Source organism: Anopheles bellator, chromosome 2, assembly GCF_943735745.2.
Source record: "Anopheles bellator chromosome 2, idAnoBellAS_SP24_06.2, whole genome shotgun sequence".
Classification (NCBI taxonomy): Eukaryota; Metazoa; Arthropoda; class Insecta; order Diptera; family Culicidae; genus Anopheles; species Anopheles bellator.
This window is the reverse complement of record NC_071286.1, coordinates 13,878,997-13,899,893: the sequence shown is the minus strand read 5'-3', so window position 1 is coordinate 13,899,893 and position 20,897 is coordinate 13,878,997. Positions and strand designations below refer to the sequence as shown.

At 47.4% G+C, this 20,897-nt stretch overlaps 4 protein-coding genes across 7 annotated transcripts; 2 read left to right on the top strand and 2 right to left on the bottom strand.

The window, feature by feature from the left end:
• Positions 1-353: 353 nt before the first annotated feature.
• Positions 354-2,860, bottom strand: LOC131209504 (inositol oxygenase). The gene is made up of 5 exons (XM_058202589.1): positions 2,677-2,860; positions 2,348-2,519; positions 1,383-1,728; positions 1,083-1,313; positions 354-1,023 (listed from the first exon to the last, which is right to left on the bottom strand). Exons 1-5 carry the CDS (start codon positions 2,695-2,697, stop codon positions 915-917), a joined length of 879 nt encoding a protein of 292 aa, XP_058058572.1. The 5' UTR covers positions 2,698-2,860; the 3' UTR covers positions 354-914.
• Positions 2,861-4,207: 1,347 nt separating this feature from the next.
• On the bottom strand, positions 4,208-8,689 carry LOC131212608 (protein suppressor of white apricot-like). 4 transcript variants are annotated; one of them, XM_058206538.1, is made up of 4 exons: positions 7,640-8,012; positions 7,399-7,517; positions 6,909-7,081; positions 4,208-6,833 (listed from the first exon to the last, which is right to left on the bottom strand). In XM_058206538.1, the coding sequence occupies exons 3-4, from the start codon at positions 6,916-6,918 to the stop codon at positions 4,366-4,368; spliced, it is 2,478 nt and encodes an 825-aa protein (XP_058062521.1). In that variant the 5' UTR covers positions 6,919-7,081; positions 7,399-7,517; positions 7,640-8,012; the 3' UTR covers positions 4,208-4,365. The 4 variants fall into 4 exon arrangements, with proteins under 4 accessions (XP_058062521.1, XP_058062517.1, XP_058062519.1 ...); XM_058206534.1 differs by lacking the exons at positions 7,399-7,517; positions 7,640-8,012 and adding an exon at positions 8,168-8,689; XM_058206536.1 differs by having other exon boundaries at positions 7,399-8,012.
• A 278-nt stretch (positions 8,690-8,967) lies between these two features.
• Positions 8,968-15,167, top strand: LOC131208683 (uncharacterized protein CG7065-like). Its single transcript, XM_058201500.1, has 4 exons — positions 8,968-8,999; positions 10,225-10,776; positions 11,257-11,524; positions 11,582-15,167. Exons 2-4 carry the CDS (start codon positions 10,720-10,722, stop codon positions 15,058-15,060), a joined length of 3,804 nt encoding a protein of 1,267 aa, XP_058057483.1. The 5' UTR covers positions 8,968-8,999; positions 10,225-10,719; the 3' UTR covers positions 15,061-15,167.
• A 362-nt stretch (positions 15,168-15,529) lies between these two features.
• On the top strand, positions 15,530-18,018 carry LOC131207027 (U3 small nucleolar RNA-associated protein 14 homolog A). Its single transcript, XM_058199633.1, has one exon. It carries the CDS (start codon positions 15,530-15,532, stop codon positions 17,972-17,974), a length of 2,445 nt encoding a protein of 814 aa, XP_058055616.1. The 3' UTR covers positions 17,975-18,018.
• Positions 18,019-20,897: the final 2,879 nt, after the last annotated feature.

Below are 20,897 nucleotides of genomic sequence, written 5' to 3'. Positions count from 1 at the left end.
GATGTGGAAACCTTTCCTCTGAGAATCTCAACACGGTTCAACGTAACTTTGAGCCTTCGAACCTGAAACCTGATGACGAACCTAACCAAGTGCTGCGAACGTCAATATCCAGCCCCGAATAACATCAAATTCAAATTGAATGAAATATAAATTTCGCAGTTTTTTTTTTATATTTTGCGCCACGAAAGTGAATCTGAAATAATTTAATAAATTAATATTTAAAATCTGATTAACAGTTAAAACCTTAATGAACAATGTGATCGAGGCAACCATTGCTCTGCGTTCTCGGTCTCTGTTTTTCTGACACTGAACGGTTGATTTTGTGTTTTCAAACAACTGAATAAACTGCAAAATTCCTCTGTTTTATTGTTCCTCCAACAAATACCAGTTTCTTTTAATAAACTGTTAAATCTGTAGTCTCTTTAGCCGTAACCTAGAGCAAACACTATCGCAATTATTGCTAAATGAAATCCGTTGGAACTGGACTTGATCATTTAAACGTAATCGGCTTGCGCTGCTCGATGAAACGTTTCATCGATGAATAGGTGGATCGAAAATCTACCAAGCCTTGGGTTTTGGGCAGTTAGAGAACGATTCAAACTGAGACTGATTTTTACGCACGAAACAGCGTTATTCTTAATGGCAACAACATTAGCATCGATTCGTTGTATGTTTTTCTTCTTTATTGTTTTTCATTTGCTTATAGCTTATATTTATTTCATTTGCTAATTAAAGATTTGCTCGTTTCAAATTGTACTTCCTTGGGCGATTTCACTAATTCGCCTTGCAGTACCATTGCGATTATGTTAGTTGTTTTTACAAAATGTCACCAGTTGTTGCACAATATAAGCCCGTACATTAACGCTAATAAAATTCTCTTAAGCGATTACGATCTATTGTGTTTTGGAGATTTTTCAAAACTCAAGCTCTCCTGGACAATATTTATCAATCAGACTCTGATAATATGGCCATAGGGCGTCGATATCCGGAAGTTTGGTGGATTTAGTATACAGGTCGTAGCGACTGCAAAGAGAAAGGAAAATTAAAATTGGAAATCATTTGGACCAAGCTATGGTACTTACTTGAACATCAGCACCCATTGCTTGGTCTCCTCGTCTTTCTCTGTCGTTAGATGTTGGTAGTCACCCCCGGAGTGCCAAGGATAGAAGGAGTGGTAACGGATCATATGGAGCGCCTGTTCCGGCAACGTGCACTTATTGTGCTTCAACAGCCGGAACAGGAATTCATCGTGTCCCCACGACATGGTCAGATTTTCCAAACCACACTGTGGCTGGTACATCCCGTTCTTGGTACTGCAATGAGGGAATGGGTATGTTTTGAAGTCTAAAAAGACCCTGCAAAACCACCTTCACTTCACATACTTGTACTTGGGGTTCAGGCCATCCACATTGTCGGTGAAGCTGTCCTCGCGGTACACGATGCTCTGGCCCCACTCGCACCCAACCGGAAAGGTATCGCCCACAACAGCCCACTGGGGCTCCCCATAGAAGGCCATCACCTTGCCAAGGTCGTGTATCAATCCGGTCAAGTGAAGCCAGTCCAGCTCCGGAAACTCTTCGCGCGCCCGTTCGGCCGTTTGGAACGCGTGCACAATGTTGGGAAGGTCCAGATCCGGATCCGACTCATCGACTAGGTCGTTAAGCTTTTCCAGCGCCTGCCGAACGGTTGCTTTGAAGTGATCAAAGTGGAGCCATTCCTCGTGACGACCTGTGACAAGAATAATGTGATGAAACTATATTTTTTAACCGTCATCTCAGTCATAAGGACAGCCGGCGGCGGCATCCAACCTTTGTTGCGAAAATGACGTGCCGTACGATGCACATGGTCGAGAATGTGAATGCGTCACCCTGGAGTCTATTTGTTTGGCACGATTCCTACTTGGTCCATTATCGCAAACTATCAAAACAAACCGGCCTTCCTTATCGCATAATCGGCGTCGGGGACGCGTAATAGCCTTCCGTGATATGATACAAATCGGCAAACAAGAGCGGGACCTTTCTATTGGTTCCACACCGTTACAAGGTTGTTTGCGAAACGGATGAATGGAAAGCTTTTTGCGTTGCAGTTTTTTTTGGGCCACATACCAATCGTCTTATCACTATGGACGCACTTATCAATCTATGATATCACTGAACACAATTGAAATTACGCCTGATGTGGTCATAACAATGGAGCTGCTAGCTATAATCCAAAATTATCTTTGGTTTTTTATGGCCTTCGTTGGCACTTGCCAAGATTTTGGGTTGCGTTACAACCTAAATCACCACCACCCGAAGGAAAACAATGGATTCTTTCAAATGACCATGTTTGACCTAGTTGTACTTACCTTTAACGAAATCCACCGTTTGGTGCGTGTGCATTAACTTGTACGTGCGTCGGACGCGTTCCTTGAGAGGATCATTTTCATCGACCGAATAGTCCCGAAATTTAGACACTTCCTTATCGGAAAACTTTGGCTCGGGACGCAGCAGCTCCGAAACATCCAACACATTTGGATGCTGTGAAGGAGAAGAACGGTGAAATGGTGTAGAAAGTGTAACCAAATAAATACTGTAACCTCCTAAACACATTAAGCTCAATGGCTTAACATCACTTCACCGTTACAACAATTAAATTCTACTATTATACTAAAATAGTGCACTTAATTAACCATACCTGCTCAACAATAATTTTCATGATAAATTTAAAATAAATAACTGGAACACTAACAATGAAGTACTCTGCAAAATTTTCTCACTACTCTATCGATCACCGGTAAATCACTGTACGTTCTCGTAGCGGATTCTGATAACAGTACAACGATCGTCGAGAATGCGCGGTGCGCAAGTGCTGGTTCCAATCTCGCGCGCAAAGACGGACTAAAGATCCTGACAGAACGAAACAGCCATTTTTATATACGGCCAGCCACGCGCCTGGCCGAGAGATAGTCCGCGCGCACCTCGTCGGTGTCCATCGGCGAAAAAACCCAGCCCACGGATGAGATTAGTGGTGGTGGTGGGTAAAAGAAAAAACGCCACCCGAACATGGCTGTCCAACACCCGGGGGTCTGGGGCTGGCGATTCGTGGTGATAACGGTAATCGTGTATACGGATTGAAATTGTTTGATAGGTGAGCGTTGTTTTACTATTTGTTCCATAAAGCTAATCGATGAGATAGTAGCGAAGTAAGCCGATAGATACTGCAATTAAAGATTGGATCCTTTAACATTGTGACCCTCAATTGTGACGGTGATCGTAAGTATGGGGGAAATAAAATTAAACGCATTTGATTTTAACCATAACAAAAACAAATCAAATTGACTGGCTGAGGTCAATATGAAAATGCAGTCGCGATATGTTTAGGCGCAGCGAACACGAAAGCACTGCCGCACGTGAACACCTCGACTAGACAAAATTGAGCGTGATTTAAATTTATTCCTGGAACTGGAGCAATCCAGATTGGAGTTATGTGCCTTGGGGAGGTTTTATCGCACTATAGATAGATTACGATTGAGCCGCCTCCCGTCCACGGCCAAGAACAAACGAAGTACATCTCGTCTCGGTGGTGTTATCAGCAATGAATTCTAATTTTCAGTCAGCATCATTTTATGCTCCGTGCTCAGGGTTGGCTCCACTGTCTGTGAGTGATGTAAGCAAGGGTCGGAATAGTAAGAAGAATGCACAGTTGCTGTTTCCGATAACTTGTCTCGTGACCCGCAAACACATGTGATCACGATGGACCACCAATCCAGCGGGATGATGCGCTTGGGAACCCAAAAAATCATCTCCTTATCGTCTCGTGACGATTGTTTGTTTAAATATTTACACAAAAAAGAAGAAATATTTCACAACCGCTCAACTGTACAAAGGGACAACTAACTATGCCTCTTAATCATCGCCTATGACTACCGGCAAAGGAGTTCAACCGGAATGCATATGATGATTGCGCTATCAACATCCTGGAGTGAGGTGGCACTTTTTGTCTCTACGAAAAGAGCAAAAGGTGGCCATAAAAATCGCAATGCTTATAATTATAATGATCCATTAGAATGGCAATAATCAAACAATTAGTAACGCCGAGGTTCGTTCCACTGTAATCTCAATACCGACGTCAGCTATACCAGTTTCTTCTTGCTGTGCCCCAAGATGCCAAAAGATGATTTCTCTACTTAAATAAAACTTAGACGAACATATTTGTTATGCAGGTTCATTAAAATACATTTTATTAAACAGTTCATTTTTCTTATCAATTCCAATTTTGCAGGCAGAGCACCGACGTGCATCGATTGTACTCTCGGTCCGTTATCTACCATCGGGATGACTGATCCCTGTTCGTCGATATGATTCGTGGCGATTTCATGGTCGTTCAGCAATCCCAGTATCTCGTTCTGGACGGAGGAGGATATCGGTCATCATGGCCCTTTCTGTCTCGTTCCTTTTTCTCATGCTGCCGCCTGCGGTACCGGCCATCCGAATCGCTATCACTCCTTCCGCGGGAAGCCCGACTGTTCGATCGATCTTTCGTTTGACTGTGTTTCTTTACGCGACTCGATCGCTCGTCCTTTGGGCGTCGATTTTCTGATCGTTTACTTTTCGAGCGGGATCGCGATCTGGAGTGCCCGCTAGACGCAGAAGGGCTCGAGTTCGCTCTGTGCACACGCGATCGTTTCACGCAAGGATTACGGCTGCTGTTCCGGCTGCGTGACCGCTTCCGGCTACGACTGTGACTGTGTCGTTTGTTGCCGGGAGACTTACTCTGACTTCGATCACGCTTGCTGCGTGATCGTTCACGAGACCGTGAACGAGAGAGTGACTTTTTCTTCGATTTCTTTTTCGATTTCGCCCGATTTCCCCCGTCCCTCGATCGATGCCGGCTTTTGGACTTTTTCTTCTTCGATCGCCGGCTTCCGTTCCTATCATTGTTACACGATCGTTCCACTTTGGCCACGTGGATTCCTCGCGAACACGAGCGCGACAACCGTGAACGAGAGCGTCGGGGAGCGAGTCGCGTTTCGCTTACCAGCACCACATCATCATCGTCATCGTCGATCACCGTCGTTACGGTTGTCATGATGGTGTTAAATCTCTGGTCCTTCGGTGATGCACTCGTTGAGTGTATCGAATGAATCGATCCTTCATCCACGTCATTGCTAACGTCACCATCGGGCGTAGGCGATTTCGTGCCTGGTGTGCGCTCTGCATCTACTGCGGCGGCCGAGACCGGCGTCTTCTGATCCGCGTGCTTGATAAGATTCACAAACATGCTAGCGCGTTTCTTGCGTTCCGCTTGTTTTTCCTTAGAGACCATTGGTTCCTGTTCCGTGGCTTGATTTTCTTCTGCACCGATGGACTCAGTTTGGATGGAAGCCTTCGTTTCATGCACGTCCTGTGTGCATGCGTCCACTTGGATGTCATCAACAACCTCCTTGTTTGAGTTAACGATTGTCGTAGATGTTGGTGGGACTTCCTCGCACAGTGGATTATTTGTCAGCTCAACTTCTGCTTGAGCAAGCTTTAGGCCGTCGCTAACGTGTTCCTGTGATTCGGTTTCTTTCACTGCTTCCTCTTCGTCGTCATCGCTCGCCAACACCTTGCTTCCGGCATCATCCTTCGCTTTGCGAGGAAGCGAAAAGCTTACCGGAGCTCCCAACTTTTGATGTTGAATCTTACTCACCGGAGCAGCAACTGTCTTGGGAGCTGCCGTATGGACTGTTATAATACCCAAACTTGGAGTCGTTTCCACTACGGTTCCATTTTCGGTTTCCATCCTAACAACCGTCGCTTTAGGCGGTGAGCTTGACGGGAACGTCGACGCAGATCCACCACCACTCGCGTTCATCCGTTGCCGCACGCAGTACGCATAATACGGGTAAAACTGATGCGCTTGGTTTAGAAACACGAAACGAGGATCCTTCTTTGCCCGTAGTGCTTCCTCAAAGCTGTAACCATTTTTTGCTACATAGATGGCCGTCCTATCGATTACGTGCTGAATGGCTAACGCGGGAACTGCTGCAGTGAAAGGAAGCAATGGCTCGGTTTCATTTTTTTCTCCAGTTTCGAAGGACTTTCGCTTTGATGCATCGTAATTTTCTTCATCGCTGCTTCCGGAATCGTACTGGACCAATCCGGCCAGCCCGGTAGACACTGATTTCACCTCCACGCATGTGGCCGGCTCCGAACTAACGACACAGCTTTCACTCTCATTCAAAAGCAATGTGGCCGATTGAGTAGCCTCGGGCGCCTGTTCTTCGTTCGTTTCAGGATTCTCCGACATTGTCGGTATGGGTGTGCCTGTGATTTTACTGATCAGCTGTGTGTACGCACAGTCGACCGAAGGTTTGTACTTAATTGTCGGGACAACGATCACCGGTCTAACACCAGCCACTTCACCATCTCGTTCGATGTCACCGTCCCCCGGTGCTACTTCTGCACTCTGTCTTTCCGTCTCATCCTGCTGCTCGACAGTGCACGGATATTGATTGGTTCGGAATGCCAACAGAACATGCCGATAGTAGCGAAACAGATGGCTACTTTGGTTGAGGAAATTAAACTGAGGATTGTTGGACTGTTTTGTTTTCAGCAGAATCTCCATTTGGACGTCCTGCGACGCGATGAACTTGGCCGTTTTCTCGATAATCGCGTGCTCTTTCATCGTTTCCGGAAGAGGAATGTCGGATGGTACTTCGAAGTTGGCTGGCAGTACGTACGGATCGTCTTCCTGATCGCTGGCCGAACGTTCCTCGACCGTCGCCACGGTGGCAGCTTCAGCCGGTGGTGCATCGTAGTTGAAGGCTATCTGGTTACCGAGCCTCGTCTCTCGTTTCAAAGTTTCTTCTGGGGAAAGAAAGCAAACAGTATTTGTTTGATTATTGTTGAACATTTTCGTTCAATGTGCACATCAGTCCTCACCCTGATACATCTCCTCCTCTACCTCATTTTTGAATAGACTGTAGTAGCGTTCGTTTTCACACAGGCGTTCCGCTTTCTGCTCCGCCGGCGTAAGACCCTCCAATCGATCCTGGTAACCTCCGGGCGGTGGTTCGTACGGAGTGAGATCGTGTAACGCACCGCGGGCATCATATCTGCTCAATCCGTGTTCGACGCAGGTGAAAAGGGTACAAAGAAAGAGAAAAAAGGGAAAGCAAAACGGATCGCAGATTAATATCGCTCCATTTTCGATCGACTCCTTCAGAGGAGTACAATTCAGTATGTTGGTGTGATTATTGGATGTCTCGCTGTTTTTTTCTAGATTTTATTTGTATTTGCTTGTTGTTTCATTGAATTTGTTCGTTTTCAACTATGCAAATCACATTAGACAAGACTTCGAACTTTTCTAGTATTTTAAATGTTTGACTAGGGCAAGAGGGCATTCGTTGATCATCATTCAATTATGTCTCACTATTTAATTTAATCATCGTTCATTCAACAATGTAGACTCTGTCTCGAATTTGCAATCGTCGGAACGGCGGGTGCGAGGCGGAAGACAGAAATCTTTTGTTTTTTTCATCGACTATGTTTCTTTTTGTTCGTTTTGTCCTCACACATCACAAGCAGAAGAATAGAGAAATAGAGAAAAAAATGTTGAGAATTAAAATAAACATTTATAGAAGTATATCAATTACCACATGTGTTATACATACCACTGCCGCCGAACGACTCTGTTGGGTTGAATTTGATTTGTTTAGAGACCTAAAAGTGAGAGTAACATACTTTTTTCGGAGCAATTAAACTGGTACGCGACCAGTTCAACTCGATCCGGAACGATGAAGTGTCAAACGAGAGTCTCTGGTGCACGACGCGGAAACATTAGACTGATCGTGCGCTTCTATTGGTAAAACTGGTACTGCGTTCCTCTCTAGCCTCGATATAGTGCACTGCAGTGCTATTCAATGGCCAACCGCAGTTCGGGTGTCTAACCCGATCACAGTTCCATTGGAACCAATTCCATTTGTATAAACCATCCCTTTTTTCGGCACAACGAGCCTTATCTGGTTGGTCATTGACCGCACGATGTACTGCTTGCCAGGTTCCATCAGGTTACTGCGCCATCTAGCTGCCGCCGTCGCTGCTGTTGCTGTTGCTTAGATTTGATCGGTACAAATGTTTTCTGATATTTCGAGTTTAGCAGAAAGAAAATGGTAAAGAGTGTAGAGAAAGGAGCTATTAACCTGTCTATCTTCAACTGATTGTCGCCCATCCATGGGATCAGATGTCGGCCCTGATCGATGTACCGTGCCCTTTCGTTGTCACGGAAGATCTTGCACGAGTAGCCAAACACAAGCAGATCGCCAAATTTCTCTTGAGCACCATGCTGCTGATGGTAGTGTCCCGTTTTACGCAGAATGCCCGACTCTCCGTTAGCTGCGCCGAACGAGTGTGCTCCGCCAGTCGCTGCTGTTCCGGTACCGCCGGGACTGCCTCTTCCCCCTAAACTGCCGGCCACATCGGACCCGTTGCCAATGCCGTTGCCGCTATCATCCGCGCTACCAACTCCCATGCCACTTCTCGCACCGCTGTTCAAGTGCCACCGTTCCGTCATTGTTTTTCAACGCAAATTCCCTCCACTGAACGGAACGCTCTAACGGCGACGGATTGCTCCCACGGCACGCACACTGTTCTCTTCCCACGCGGATCACAGCATTTCCTTGTAACAACCGGAAATGTGGGTTAAGGAATCAAACGCACCGATTTTTGCAACATTTTGCAAGAATTCACGCAGAGATTAGGCCAAGACGCTTCGTAGGAAAATTTTTGACAGACGATCTTTCTCCGGAGGCTGTTTTGTTGTTCGGTGAGCAACGAATTATTCACCACCGATCGGTGCTGTCAAAAAATTCACCTCTTGAAAACAAGCGAACCGGTTCGGCTGTGAAGGTGTGCGTGCGAGTGCTTGGCTTTTGTTCTTGGCTGTCAAAAAGGCTTTTTTCAGTGAAGTGTTTGGGTAATCGTGCACAGCAACTTTTTATCACAAAAATACTTTGAAATAATCTTCAGACAAAGGTAAGCATTGCTGAAAAACTTGCATGAGCCACTAAGGTGTATGTTGTGTTGGTTTTTCGGTTGACTCGCTGCTAAAAAACAGCGAAAACCGAACCTTTCCAACGCTCAAGTGACCTCTGCTGTTTCGACACAGTATGGCGGCATCTTGACGGCAGATAAAATTGTACAGACGCGAGCCTCCGGACCAAACTTCGACACCGTGAAGGCATCGCTAACGGGATGAAATTAGAAATCTATCTGAAATGTCTACTAAACTATTTTCGTGGAGGTCCTGGCCGTAAAGAGGAGTTGTGCCGAATGGTGGAAAAATGTGGTCTCCAATCGATCATAGCTTTGAAAAGGACAATATGATGCGGCCCTAGCAGATAGTCTCACTTGGGCTTTGCTTGGTTCTTGGAGCGTCGAGCGGACGCGCGAAACATTGCACACGAAGACCAGGTGCCTGCTTATCTACCACTGTTTGCCATTTTGGCATGCAATGATAATCAGTTGTGACTGTCTTCAAGGTCATCTGAGCATTTTGTAGAAACTATGGGAAATTTGTTGTTCAAGAGTGAATGAGCTTGGCCAGTTTGAGAAGGTCGCTGGTTGTTGATCGGTGTGTTGACGCATACTTTAATTACAACCTGAATTTATTCAACTTGGTTAAGTGCATGTTTTCCTTTTTGTAAGCGTTTATTTTTCTCAAATGGTATGCTAAGATTCGCTAAAAAGAACAAACATTAAAAACAATTTTCAAATGCCGGATACTTGATTTATGCATTAAGCGTTCGGTACAGAAATATTTGGCGAATCATGCAAATTGTGGTGCAGTGATAAAAGTATTGTATGTTTGTTTATGCTTCGCTACGAGTAAGGTAAGTATCTCACAACCCTGTCAATGTATGCGGTAACGCAATGTTTGTAAAATGTAGTCTCTGCAACGGGAGAAGCTGGATTTGGTTTACACTTACGTTTAGTTTTGTTGGCCTACCTAAATAAATTCACCAACATCAAGTTCAGTGTGTTAAAGTTGGTGTGTAAAATAGTTGAAGTCAGAAGTCTCGATTTACTTCTCGGTGTTTATATGAATTTATATGTTTTATATGAATGATGATGTTGAAGGCGATCGAAAGCATACCGGGTTGATCGCATATCGCTCGATGTTCGTGCGGCAGCCTGTTGATCGCCGAAAAGCATCGCTTCCATTAACTTTGTACTATCTTCTCTTACCTGTTCCTTTCAGATTTTGTCACGTTGTACGCGCTCGTGTTAAGACCACGGGCACGAAATCGCGAAAAAAATCTTACTTTTTCACTCAGAGATCTACTCTACATTTCCTTCTGTCATAGCTGGGGCTGTACTGTTTGCGAATTCGATCATTTCGATGGGTCATTCTTCGAATAAAAGAACGAAGACACGGCTTAAGGGCTTGTAAAATATACTACTACTTTTAGACGGTACAGTGTGTGAAAAGTGTTGGTGAACAAATATAACATCGCCTGTCGATTAACCAATCCGAACAATCCAAACTGCCGGTTGGCTTTATCATTACTATTTTTATCTTGCCCGCTATCGGTTTATCAGTGATCTGTGGTGAATAATTCAGTGGGGTGAATAGAACTAAGAGCATCACCGGGAAAAGCGACAGCTAAGAAAACTGCGCAGCTCGGAAACCGGAAAACAGGAGAGAGTACATTTTCCTCATTACTCCACCCGCCTGGTGCTCTCGAGTGTAAAAATGGAGGACGAAATGCAGGAGATGAAAAAGCAGGGCGAAAGTATTGCCCGTACGAAGGTAGGTACACTTTTGTTTTATATGCATTTGAAGTGAACATTTTTTATTTGAAATAAAGTTTTACAGAATAGATCAAAGGTTAAATACATGGAGTTAGGTAACCGACATAATAGGAAACCTACCGAGCGCCAGAACAAGCAATCGATCCCTAACGGGTGAAGATCGCCAACGGACGTGTACCTCTAATCTCGCGTGAAATGTCGCTCGAAGATCCTTCGCCGTACGCTGTGCGAAATTGTGACAAGTGTTGCTGAAAAGAGTGCAGTGAACCAGTTCACCGACAAGTTACAAGGACTTTGTGGAACGCAACCAAAAGTGTTCAAAACGTTTAATTACCAAGTCTAGACAGATCCCTTTTCTAGACGCTCGCCGCTGACCGCTCGTGAAAAGAACTAAGGAACGGCGAAGAGGCAATTTTTGAGTGTAAATCTAATTCTCTCTCTTTGTTTGTTTTTGTACGTTTATTTCGGAAAATTGCAGACCGAAATCGACATCGAAAATCATGTGCTCCAAGCAACGGTCAAACTGTCGGATGGTTCCGAAGGAAGGGTGTTTAGCCGCTCGCCCCGGAACAAGGACTTCCTGTTCTCGTACAGCTGTCACATCTGCGGTGTCCCTTGTCTGGTTGGTGAACGGATGCTGCAGATTCACATGGCCGGACGTCGTCATCAGGCCCGGCTAAATGTGAACGTGTTTGATGCCGAACAGTATCGGGCTTCCTTGGTGACAAAACCCAAACGTAAGACAAGTGAAAACTCTCCACACTAACCTCTCGTGGTAACCTGGGCTTCTTATGTGATTTCAGCATCACCGGGCACAGATGGAACGTCGGCCGCAGACTCCGCGGACGGTGCATTAGCCGAAGGGGAGAACAAACCTGCGGCGCAGCTTCAAGGCGTGCTGGATGGCTACAGATCGGGGCCACTCGTGGGTTTGGAGTACATCATCGAGGTGAAGGGCAACGACCTTACCTACCAGTGTGCCCTGTGCGATATTCGCGGTAATAATGAGAGCGGTATTACGACCCATATCATTCTGCCCGAGCACCGCATAAAGTTTCTCGAGAAGCACTATCCAACGGTGATGAAGCATCTCGCACCGTATCGCAACAGGGCCGGCGCCGATGCGAAGGAAAGTGTGTTTTGTCGGGTCGTACAAACGGTTTGCGAAGCGATCGAGGATCATCATGGACGAATGACACCGCAGGCGTACGAGGGTGACGATTTCTTTCGCAACAGGACAAAGTACATCCAGGCTGTGAAGTTTGGCCAGCACTTTGACGAGCATACTGGGCCGAAGTTTGTGGAGCTGATCGATAAGAAGGTACTGCAAGATTTGAAGTCGGCCGCCCAGGAGAACCCATCTGCTTCGGTCGATGGTGAAGGTGGTGGCGGCGGTGGCGGTGGCGGTATCGGTCACCGAAGGTATCGCAACCGGAACGAGCGCGGTAGTCTCGATTCAATTTCTAGCTTGAGTAGCGCCAATTCGGTGATGAGTATTTCATCGAGTGGCGACCAAAACAATGATCACGAGCGGTTGCGCAAGCGCAGCCCCTTGAATCGTTCTGGCGATAGTGCTCAACGGTTTCGCCGACAGCCCGTGAAAGATTCAAAATTGCCCCCCAGCAAGATGGCTCCAACACCAGCGGAACTGTCGCGACAAGCGGAACAGTTGGCGCACGAGCGCTACAAGTGGGAAAAGTATCGCTGTACTGTTGACCTGGCCGTAGCCCAGTTGACAAAGCAGATGAAGGAGTACGAGAAAAACCCGGAAAAACATCCAAAGTACTCGGAGGAGTGGAAAATGTTTTGGAACCGCCGGTACAAGGAGCTACAGGCGGAAAAGAAGGACCCGCAGAAACACAACTTCAAACCGGAATGGATCGAGTACTGGACGAAGCGCATGAAGGATCTTCACGATGAGGAGGTGCAGCGCAAGAAGCTCGAAGTGCGCACAAAGTTGAACTTAACGGCGGAGGAGGAAGATCGAACGAACGAACTGCGGGAACAGTACACTCTACGTGTGCCGCCATCGGCCGGGGCGACGGTAGCGAAGGCCTCGCGTACGAACGACTCCAAAGCCAGCTACCGTGTCAGTGATTCGGAAGACGAAGCGGACTACAAAGGTGGACAACCGCACGCGTCGGCGGCTCGTAGCAAAAAGCGTGCCGTTCCCGGATCATACTATGCCGAATGGGAACCACCATCATACAAGCGCGCTGCGTCGCATTCGCGCCGCTCCCGCAGTCCGATCAGCGACGATGATCCCAAGTGGATGTACCGTGGAACACCGCAGGTGGGAAGCAAGCGTTCGGAGCCGCCAACGGTGCCGGACCATGTGGATTATGACGAGTGGGCTAAGAACTATTACGGTCCCAACAATAAGGTCTTCGTACGCACGGATTTTGATGCGAGAAATGCGGAACCGATCAATTTCATTTCTGTTTTTCGTCTGCTGACCGCGTTAGAAGACTACCTTGGCAGCCTGGGACCGAAGGTGATCGATCTGCTGTCGAAGGGATTGGCACTCGAAAAGGTTAAGGCAAACTCGGCCGACGATTTGCTGCTGAACGAAGACAACAGTATGTTCCTGGAAACGGTGAAGGAAAAGCTAAAGGGTCACATGATGGCCGGTACGATCGATCTCCCCAAGACGACAGCGATCAAGAAGGCAATCCAGAATATCGCTAGCCTGCTGCATGAGGCTTCCAAGCGCGAGCCAGTGGCACCGAAACCGGCGGAGGAAGAAGTGTCGCGTGATTCACTGGTGCCCAGTGAGAGTGGTGCGGCATCCATCGCTGCCTCTTCCGAGCGTGGGCGTAGCGGACTCGATAAGACGGCCATCGCCGGGCAACTGGCGAAGGCATTGGTGGCTCAGGGTAAGACAGATTTTTCCACCGAAGAGCTGGAGCAGCTTATCAACGTTTACATTGCGATGGTGGAAATGTCACGTGAAAGAAAAACCATCATCACCACCAAGACCTATCTGACCGCACTACCCGCGGGCGGCGGCACTGGCAGTGGTGGTGGTGTAAGAATTGGTAGTGATAGTGCTGACGACGGTGGTATGATGCACAGAGAACAATCGGGTGCGATGATAGGGCTGGGTCCGATGTTTGATCGTAAGCGAGTCGATCCATCGGCGATGAAAGTTGGCCGAAGGGTACCGGAAGTTGCCAAGAAAGTAACATCTGCACCGATCGCCAAGATCAGATCATCGACGATGTTGGAGAACATATCCGATTCCGATTTGCAAACACTTCTTAAAAATTTTAAAGACCTTGTGGGTGAAGAACAAATGCATCTGATATCGTATCTGCGGAAGCTCGAGCGTTCGGAACCAGAGCGTGTAGAGCGTTTGCGCCACTACGTCGACTTCGACTCGTTGGACAATTCTGGTGTGGCCGGCCGGACGTCGGATGACGAACGGAACAGCTATCAAGATCCGGATGATGATCTCGATTTCGATTCCTACCGACAAAACGCACCGAATCGGCAGTCTCCGTCAAATCACCGAAATGTGTCACAAAAGCTTCCACCGAGTGCCACTCTAAAGCAAACGAACCTGCAATTGGACAAACAGGCCAAACAGGCTAAACAGGACAAGCAGTTCATGGATGATTCCGAGGATGATGAAGATTACAGTTATGATGATATTTTACGTGCGGCCTCGAAGAACGTGTCGTCACTACCAGCCAGGGATGTGAGTGAGGCACATGACGCTAGTTCTAACCAGTCGCAGCGCCTGAACGTACCGGACGTTGCTTCCAGTGGTTCAAATGCACCGGTTTCTTCGCTCGCCGATACCAACAACTTGGTTGCGAATTTGATGGAATCACTACAGAAATCTTTCTCAGATGCCTCCAATAAAGGGACGGCAGGCTCAGCTGGAAATAGCGATTACTCGAACCCAATATTAACCATCGGGTCGCTGGGTGGTAATGGAGCACAGGGTTCGGACGGTGGAATACCAGCGGCAAAAGGAGTGAGCATTCCAGCGATCAACACTTTCGGTACAAACGGGAAGGGACCGAATGCCTCTGCGGTGGGACCGTTCTACCAACAACAGCCCAACATGCAGGCGATGATGCAACAGCAGCAAATGGCTGGTGCCTTTGGTCAGCACCAGCAGATGTCCCAGACTCCGATGCAACCTTTCGGACAGCAGTTTATGTACCAAGGGCAACAGCCGTTTGCTGGAAACATGAATGGTGGCCAGCAGCAGATGCAAGCGCAGCAACAGGCGGCCCAATTCGGTTACGGAAATTACGGCGGTTATTATTGAACAGAAAGAAAACCATGAACTCCATTTTCATGTCCGTTCGTTGCTTTTTTGCACTTAAAAACACGAGGCCATTTTTAGCAAGAAAGTACGAGAATAAAGCCACCGAAAACGCAAAATAGAAATCAGATATTTCAATTCATGTTTGGGTTCAATTTTCGAGAATGATTTTCGTTGTTTTCGGCCGGCGGAACAAGAGAAAGATTATTATTTTAAACACAAACTCATCAATTTTGGGCATAATTAATCCGAAGTTTCCCACATTGCCTCACGAACCGGTTCGATGATTCTTTTCACCACTTGGGCAATGTTGCTGTTTTGAACCGGTTGTCAAGGAACTGTCAAAACTCGCGACGAAGTAAACAAAGTGGTGTATTCTTGCTTACCATGCGGTTGGCTGTTTGCCTGTTGTGCCCGTGCTTTGCGTGAATTTAGATTCTTGCTAACCATTTAATAAAAAGGCGTGATCAAAATGCCAGCAACAACGGAAGTGAACCGCGCTGTAACCGAGGACGTTGGCGAAGATGACGATTTTAATCCAACTGCTCATGCCAACCTCATCGATAACATCAACAGCACCACCGGCTCGCACTTCATACGCGGTGTAACACGCACCGAACCGAGCCTCACCCGTTCGGAGTTTAATTTGGCCAAAAACAAGGAGGGTAACGTGCGTTTGGCCGATTTGAAGAAGCTAATCTCCAAGAAAAACAAGCAGCCGGATTTGTTGAAGCAGCTGAATAAGCTAAAAAGCGCAAAGACGTTGGATAAACCGCTTGAAAAACCGGTCGCCGATAAGCTCGAACGGCAAGCGGGATTCTTCCGGGTGAAGCAGGAGCTAGCGGAATGGGAACCGGTCGTGACGGTGACAGATTTTGCACCGCAAACCGTTTTCCCGCTCCAGTATGGCAGCCTGAGCGTGCACAACGAGCCACCGAAGAAGGTGTCCGAGTATCGGGTCAAAACAAAGCTGATGGAAGCGATGGAAGAGCTGGATCGCAAGTATGCCGGCACCGAGGCGGAAAATGGCGATTCGGGCGCCGAAGAAGAAAGTCCCAATTATCAGCTGACGTTGGAGGAAATGCGACAGAAGCAGCGGGAACGGGCGCAGCAGAAACTCCGCGAATCGTACCGTATCGCTAGGGGGCGGCGCATGAATAAGATCAAGAGCAAAAAGTACCATCGGCTGCTGAAGAAAGACAAACTCCGCATGGAGATGAAAAAGTTTGAAGAACTTCGCGAGAAAGATCCGGAGGAAGCGCTTCGGCAGCTTGATCGGATTGAGAAGCAGCGATTCCAGGAGCGGGCCACGTTGCGCCACAAAAACACTGGCACTTGGGCGAAGAACTTGCAGGTGCGTGCAAAATACAATATGGACGTGCGACGAGAGTTGGCTGATCAGCTGGCAATCGGCCGTGAGTTGACGGCCAAACGGATGCAACGGGATGAGAGCAGCTCAGAGTCAGATGTGGAGTTGGAAGTGGTGGAACAGGAGCAGAACTCAGGTAGTGCCAACCCGTGGACGCCAGTCAGAGGCGAACATGAAAAGGCGGCTAATCAGCAGACGCACACCAGTGGCTACCGTAAGTACTGGGAGCAACGCAATCGTGTTCAAGCCATCAAGACCAGCATGGCAGCGGGCGAAGAAGAGAAACGATCTTCACAGGAAAAAGAAGTCGATGGAGACAGTGGCGAGGACGACGCTGAAATCAAACAGTTTAAGAAAAAGCTCGTAAAAAGCCGTGGAAAGAAGAAGAAACTAGCAACCGGAGGTTGGATGGTATCGTCAACTAAAGAAGAAGACTCCGTTTCCGAAGAGCAGGATCCGGACGATCCAAAAGTTGTTCCGAAAACGAAAAAAAAATCGAACAATGTTGTCGCCAGCGTAGAGACTCTTTTCGATGAAGCGGAGGAGCTGATAAAAGATGCACTCGAAGGCAAGCTGCAACGTATCAAGGGCGTAAACTCCTCGCAACAAGCAAAAGATACTTCGAAGAAAAAGAAAGTTAAAAAAGACCCGAATCGGAACAAGATGGGCGAAGACACTGGATTGAGTTTCAAGAAAAAACCACGCTTGGCCGATGCAGACATTGAACTGCACGAGACGACCGACATGACAGCAAAGGAATCAAAAACCACATCGCCCACTAACGTCACCGGAGGACAAACGGTTTCGGGTGCGCCCACACCATCTGCCGACATTAACCTGAAGCAAGTGGTTCAGATGAAACCGAAACATCTGCTGACGGCCCTTCCGGACGCGGTAGCCACCGGTGAACTGTCCGACGGTGACGATGATCCCGATGACGAGGCGGTTGGACATCAGCGCCTAACGATTGCCGAAGCGTTCGAAGACGACGACATTGTGGCGGACTTCGTGAAGGAGAAGCAGGACGAGCGAGACAAAAATATTCCCCAGGAAGTGAACCTATCGATGCCGGGTTGGGGTGAATGGGCCGGACCGGGTGTCAAACCGAGCCGGAAACCACGGAAGGTGCGCAAAATTTTCAAACCCCCGGCGGAGTTGCCGCGCCGTGACGACAACAAGGATCAGGTCATCATCAACGAGGACGCGCTCGTGAACGACAAGCTGAAGAAGCATCTGATCAATGATCTTCCGTTCCCGTACGTGACGGTGAAGGATTTCGAGGCGTCTCTGAGGGCCCCCATCGGTCGCTCGTTCATTCCGGAGTCGGCGCACGTGGCCATGATCGAACCGCGTGTTGTCACCCGGCAGGGTGCGATCATTGAGCCAATGAAAAAGGACCTACTTCTGAGCGATCCGAAAAGGTTGATGCGTGTCCGGGGAAAGCAAGCGAATGGGGCTACCGAGCAGTACGGTGAGTTTATTAAAACGTTCAATGCAGAGGAAGACCGCAGAAAGGCCCAACGGTGGGCAGAGAAACGTAGCAAGTGATCAATCCATTGTGGAAACATTGTAAAATAAGGAAAATAAATGCGTATAGCGATTTCTTCCGCCTGGTGTACTCAGAAACAATGCACTTTAGAGGGTGAAGATGCTATTCCGTTGGTCAGAAGGTCCTGATGATACAGAGTTTCTTGTATTTGTTTAATCAATCAAAATTGCCATACCATGTTATCGATATCAATCCGAAATACGTATAAGTGTTAAGTTGCTTGGAATTATTCAGGTAAGACTTTTATAGAAGTTCACGGTAAACTATCAAAACGATCACTTTGGATTTTCTTCTAATCCTTTAAGCTTTAAAATAAATGTTAAAATATTCATGACTCGGCCATGCTTCCTCGAATACAAACATACATAATGGGATAGCTATTTCCGGTACCACTTCAAGGCTGGATCCTGAGGCTGCGAAAAAACAAAAGAATATATTTTTCTCGATAACTCACGCGTCGTTATTAAAAAACGGATTACTCTTTCACGCGGCACTAATTTTATTTTTGCACCCAAACTTAGCAAACATGAATGAAATGGCACATAAACAAAACACTTAAACTATTTGCATGCTGCATCCTTCCGCGGACAAACAATGGCGCATGTTTGTGATCCGGAACCCGATCCGTCATCGTGGCGTTATTGCATTCGTCATCCGTTTTCGTGGGTGCTTTCCGGTACCGTCGGAAGCTCACTGCCACCGTATGCGGTCGCCGGCGGGAATTCGTCCGCCGGCATCGGCCGGTCCGGCACGGGCGTAATATCCTGCGAATCAGCTGCCAGCGGTGAAAGAGAACACAAAAAATGCATTAATATGATTAAAACGGTGGTCACGGGGTAGTGCGCCAGTGTGTGAAAGATTAAAAGCAGATGAAGCACCCGACGAAAGCAGGCGAAATGAAGTGGCCTCGCCAGGGTTAGACAATCCCGCGTTTATAATCTTTATTTTAATGGTCCCAAAAACCGGCCCGGCGTCCGTGGTTTTTTGTTTGAAGGGTACGCTGCTTGGAGCTTGTTGAAGGAGCCAATCTTTTACTTTTCCCGTCCTTTCTGAGGATAGGACCTTTTTTGGTGAGTTGCCCTTACTCGTCGCCGACGGTTAATCACTTTCAACAACATTGACACAGCATCAGTTAATCCCGTCGAATGGGAGACAAGAGTTCTTACGATGGTAATCGGTTGAATTATTTTAGTTACCCGCCACAAGATGGTTTTCGGTATGGTTTTGGGAAAGTAATGCTCCATTTGAAGGACCCGGGCGTGACATGATATCGTAATCTCGTCCGGTTGGCACAGATTTGTTGTGGAAAACTTTGTTTATCTGCATTGGGTATCCTTGGCGTGTAAACCGGATTGATTGCGTCAAAGATAGTCTGTTGGGCAATGTGCCGATAATCAACCGGTGGAACACTAGCCGATACGTTTCTTGGTAAAAAAAAGGGAAAGAATGCGCCCGATAAGGCTTCGCTGGTAGCCTTGGCTGATAGCGTGTGTGATGCAATGACCATTATTGGACCGTACGGAATCACTCCCCTGCTAAACCCAATTTTTAACTCTTTTCAATGGTAAGTGGGCCAATCGTAGTCATTATGCTGAAGTTCTCAATCGCATCCAGCTGATAGCGGAGTTCGTTTTTTTTTTTCGTTCAAATAAACTAAGTGTCCATTAATCGTAACGGCGAATCTACTGAAGCATTGAGCCACCGAATTAATCACCATGATGCTGAATGTAAAACGCCAATAAAATTGTGTTAAACTCGGGAGTTGCTTTTGAAAATCGAGCTCAACGCTGGCATGATTAATCATTATCGTACCTTTCGTTTCTGCACGATAAATTAATGCGATTAATCACCTTGGACACCCGGATGACCACAGTAAAATCTGGTCCATAAACCGTGCGTTGTACGCGGCACCAGGATTCATATTTTAATGCCCACACCCAACTGCCGCCACCGAATAAAGGCTATGGGCCAATCATTATTTATCGCTATCGAAACGCGGGGGCTTCGTTTTACATGCTCGAAAGCTGCGCCTATCAATACCGGCCCTGAAATTGATGCTGTAATTTTCATTTCCGCCCAATGAAGCCAGCGATGTAAAACTAAAGTCACAACGGGGCCGCCCCGACGCGGATTAATTTCACGTTTGGGCCCAAGCATGACTCACACCGGCACGAAACATTGTTGGCTAATTGGGGATTATTTGGTCGTTTTTTTAACTGCTTTCGCTCACTTGAATACGGTTTCGCACACGGAATTTTTGGTCTTAATAATTTTGTTAATACTCTTCGACTTGCTCTGATTTTACACACCAACAAACAGCACACTGACCACTGTATCGCGCCGTGACTCATGAGTTTTTGATTTTTCGATCAACTCTGTACTTACAGGAACTACAGCACCCCATTATGCAATCGAAGGCTAGCGACCGGGTTCGAATCCACCGTGGCCTCCTGATCCGTGTCCTGCTCCTCTCGGAGCTGCCAAACGTCCGCGGTAAGGTGCTCCCTCTAATCACTCTCGTCCAAACCCGTTACTTTCAGTTGACCGGTGGAGACATTACCGACCTGACTGCCGACTCCGGAGTGTCACGATGCGCACAGTCCGCAAGATGAATGTGAGTCCGCATGTGGAGCCGGTTAGATCTTATCGAGCGGCCGGACCCGCCCGAAACGCAGGGCGCGATAAGATAGGGCTAGACCAGGGATTTTGTGATTCATTCGCCTTTATCGAAGTGATTTCTTCACCGACCCAGCAACAGGAAGCCATCGATGAAAAAAACAAGAAGTCGAACACCGGAGGCATAGACGGGAAGCTATTGGGACAGCACTTAGCGCGACGAATTTGCGGTCTTCGGCTTACTGAACTCGTCAGCACGGCGGCCCGGATTCGTGGAAACTCGGTCCGTCTCGGTCAAGGCCTTCT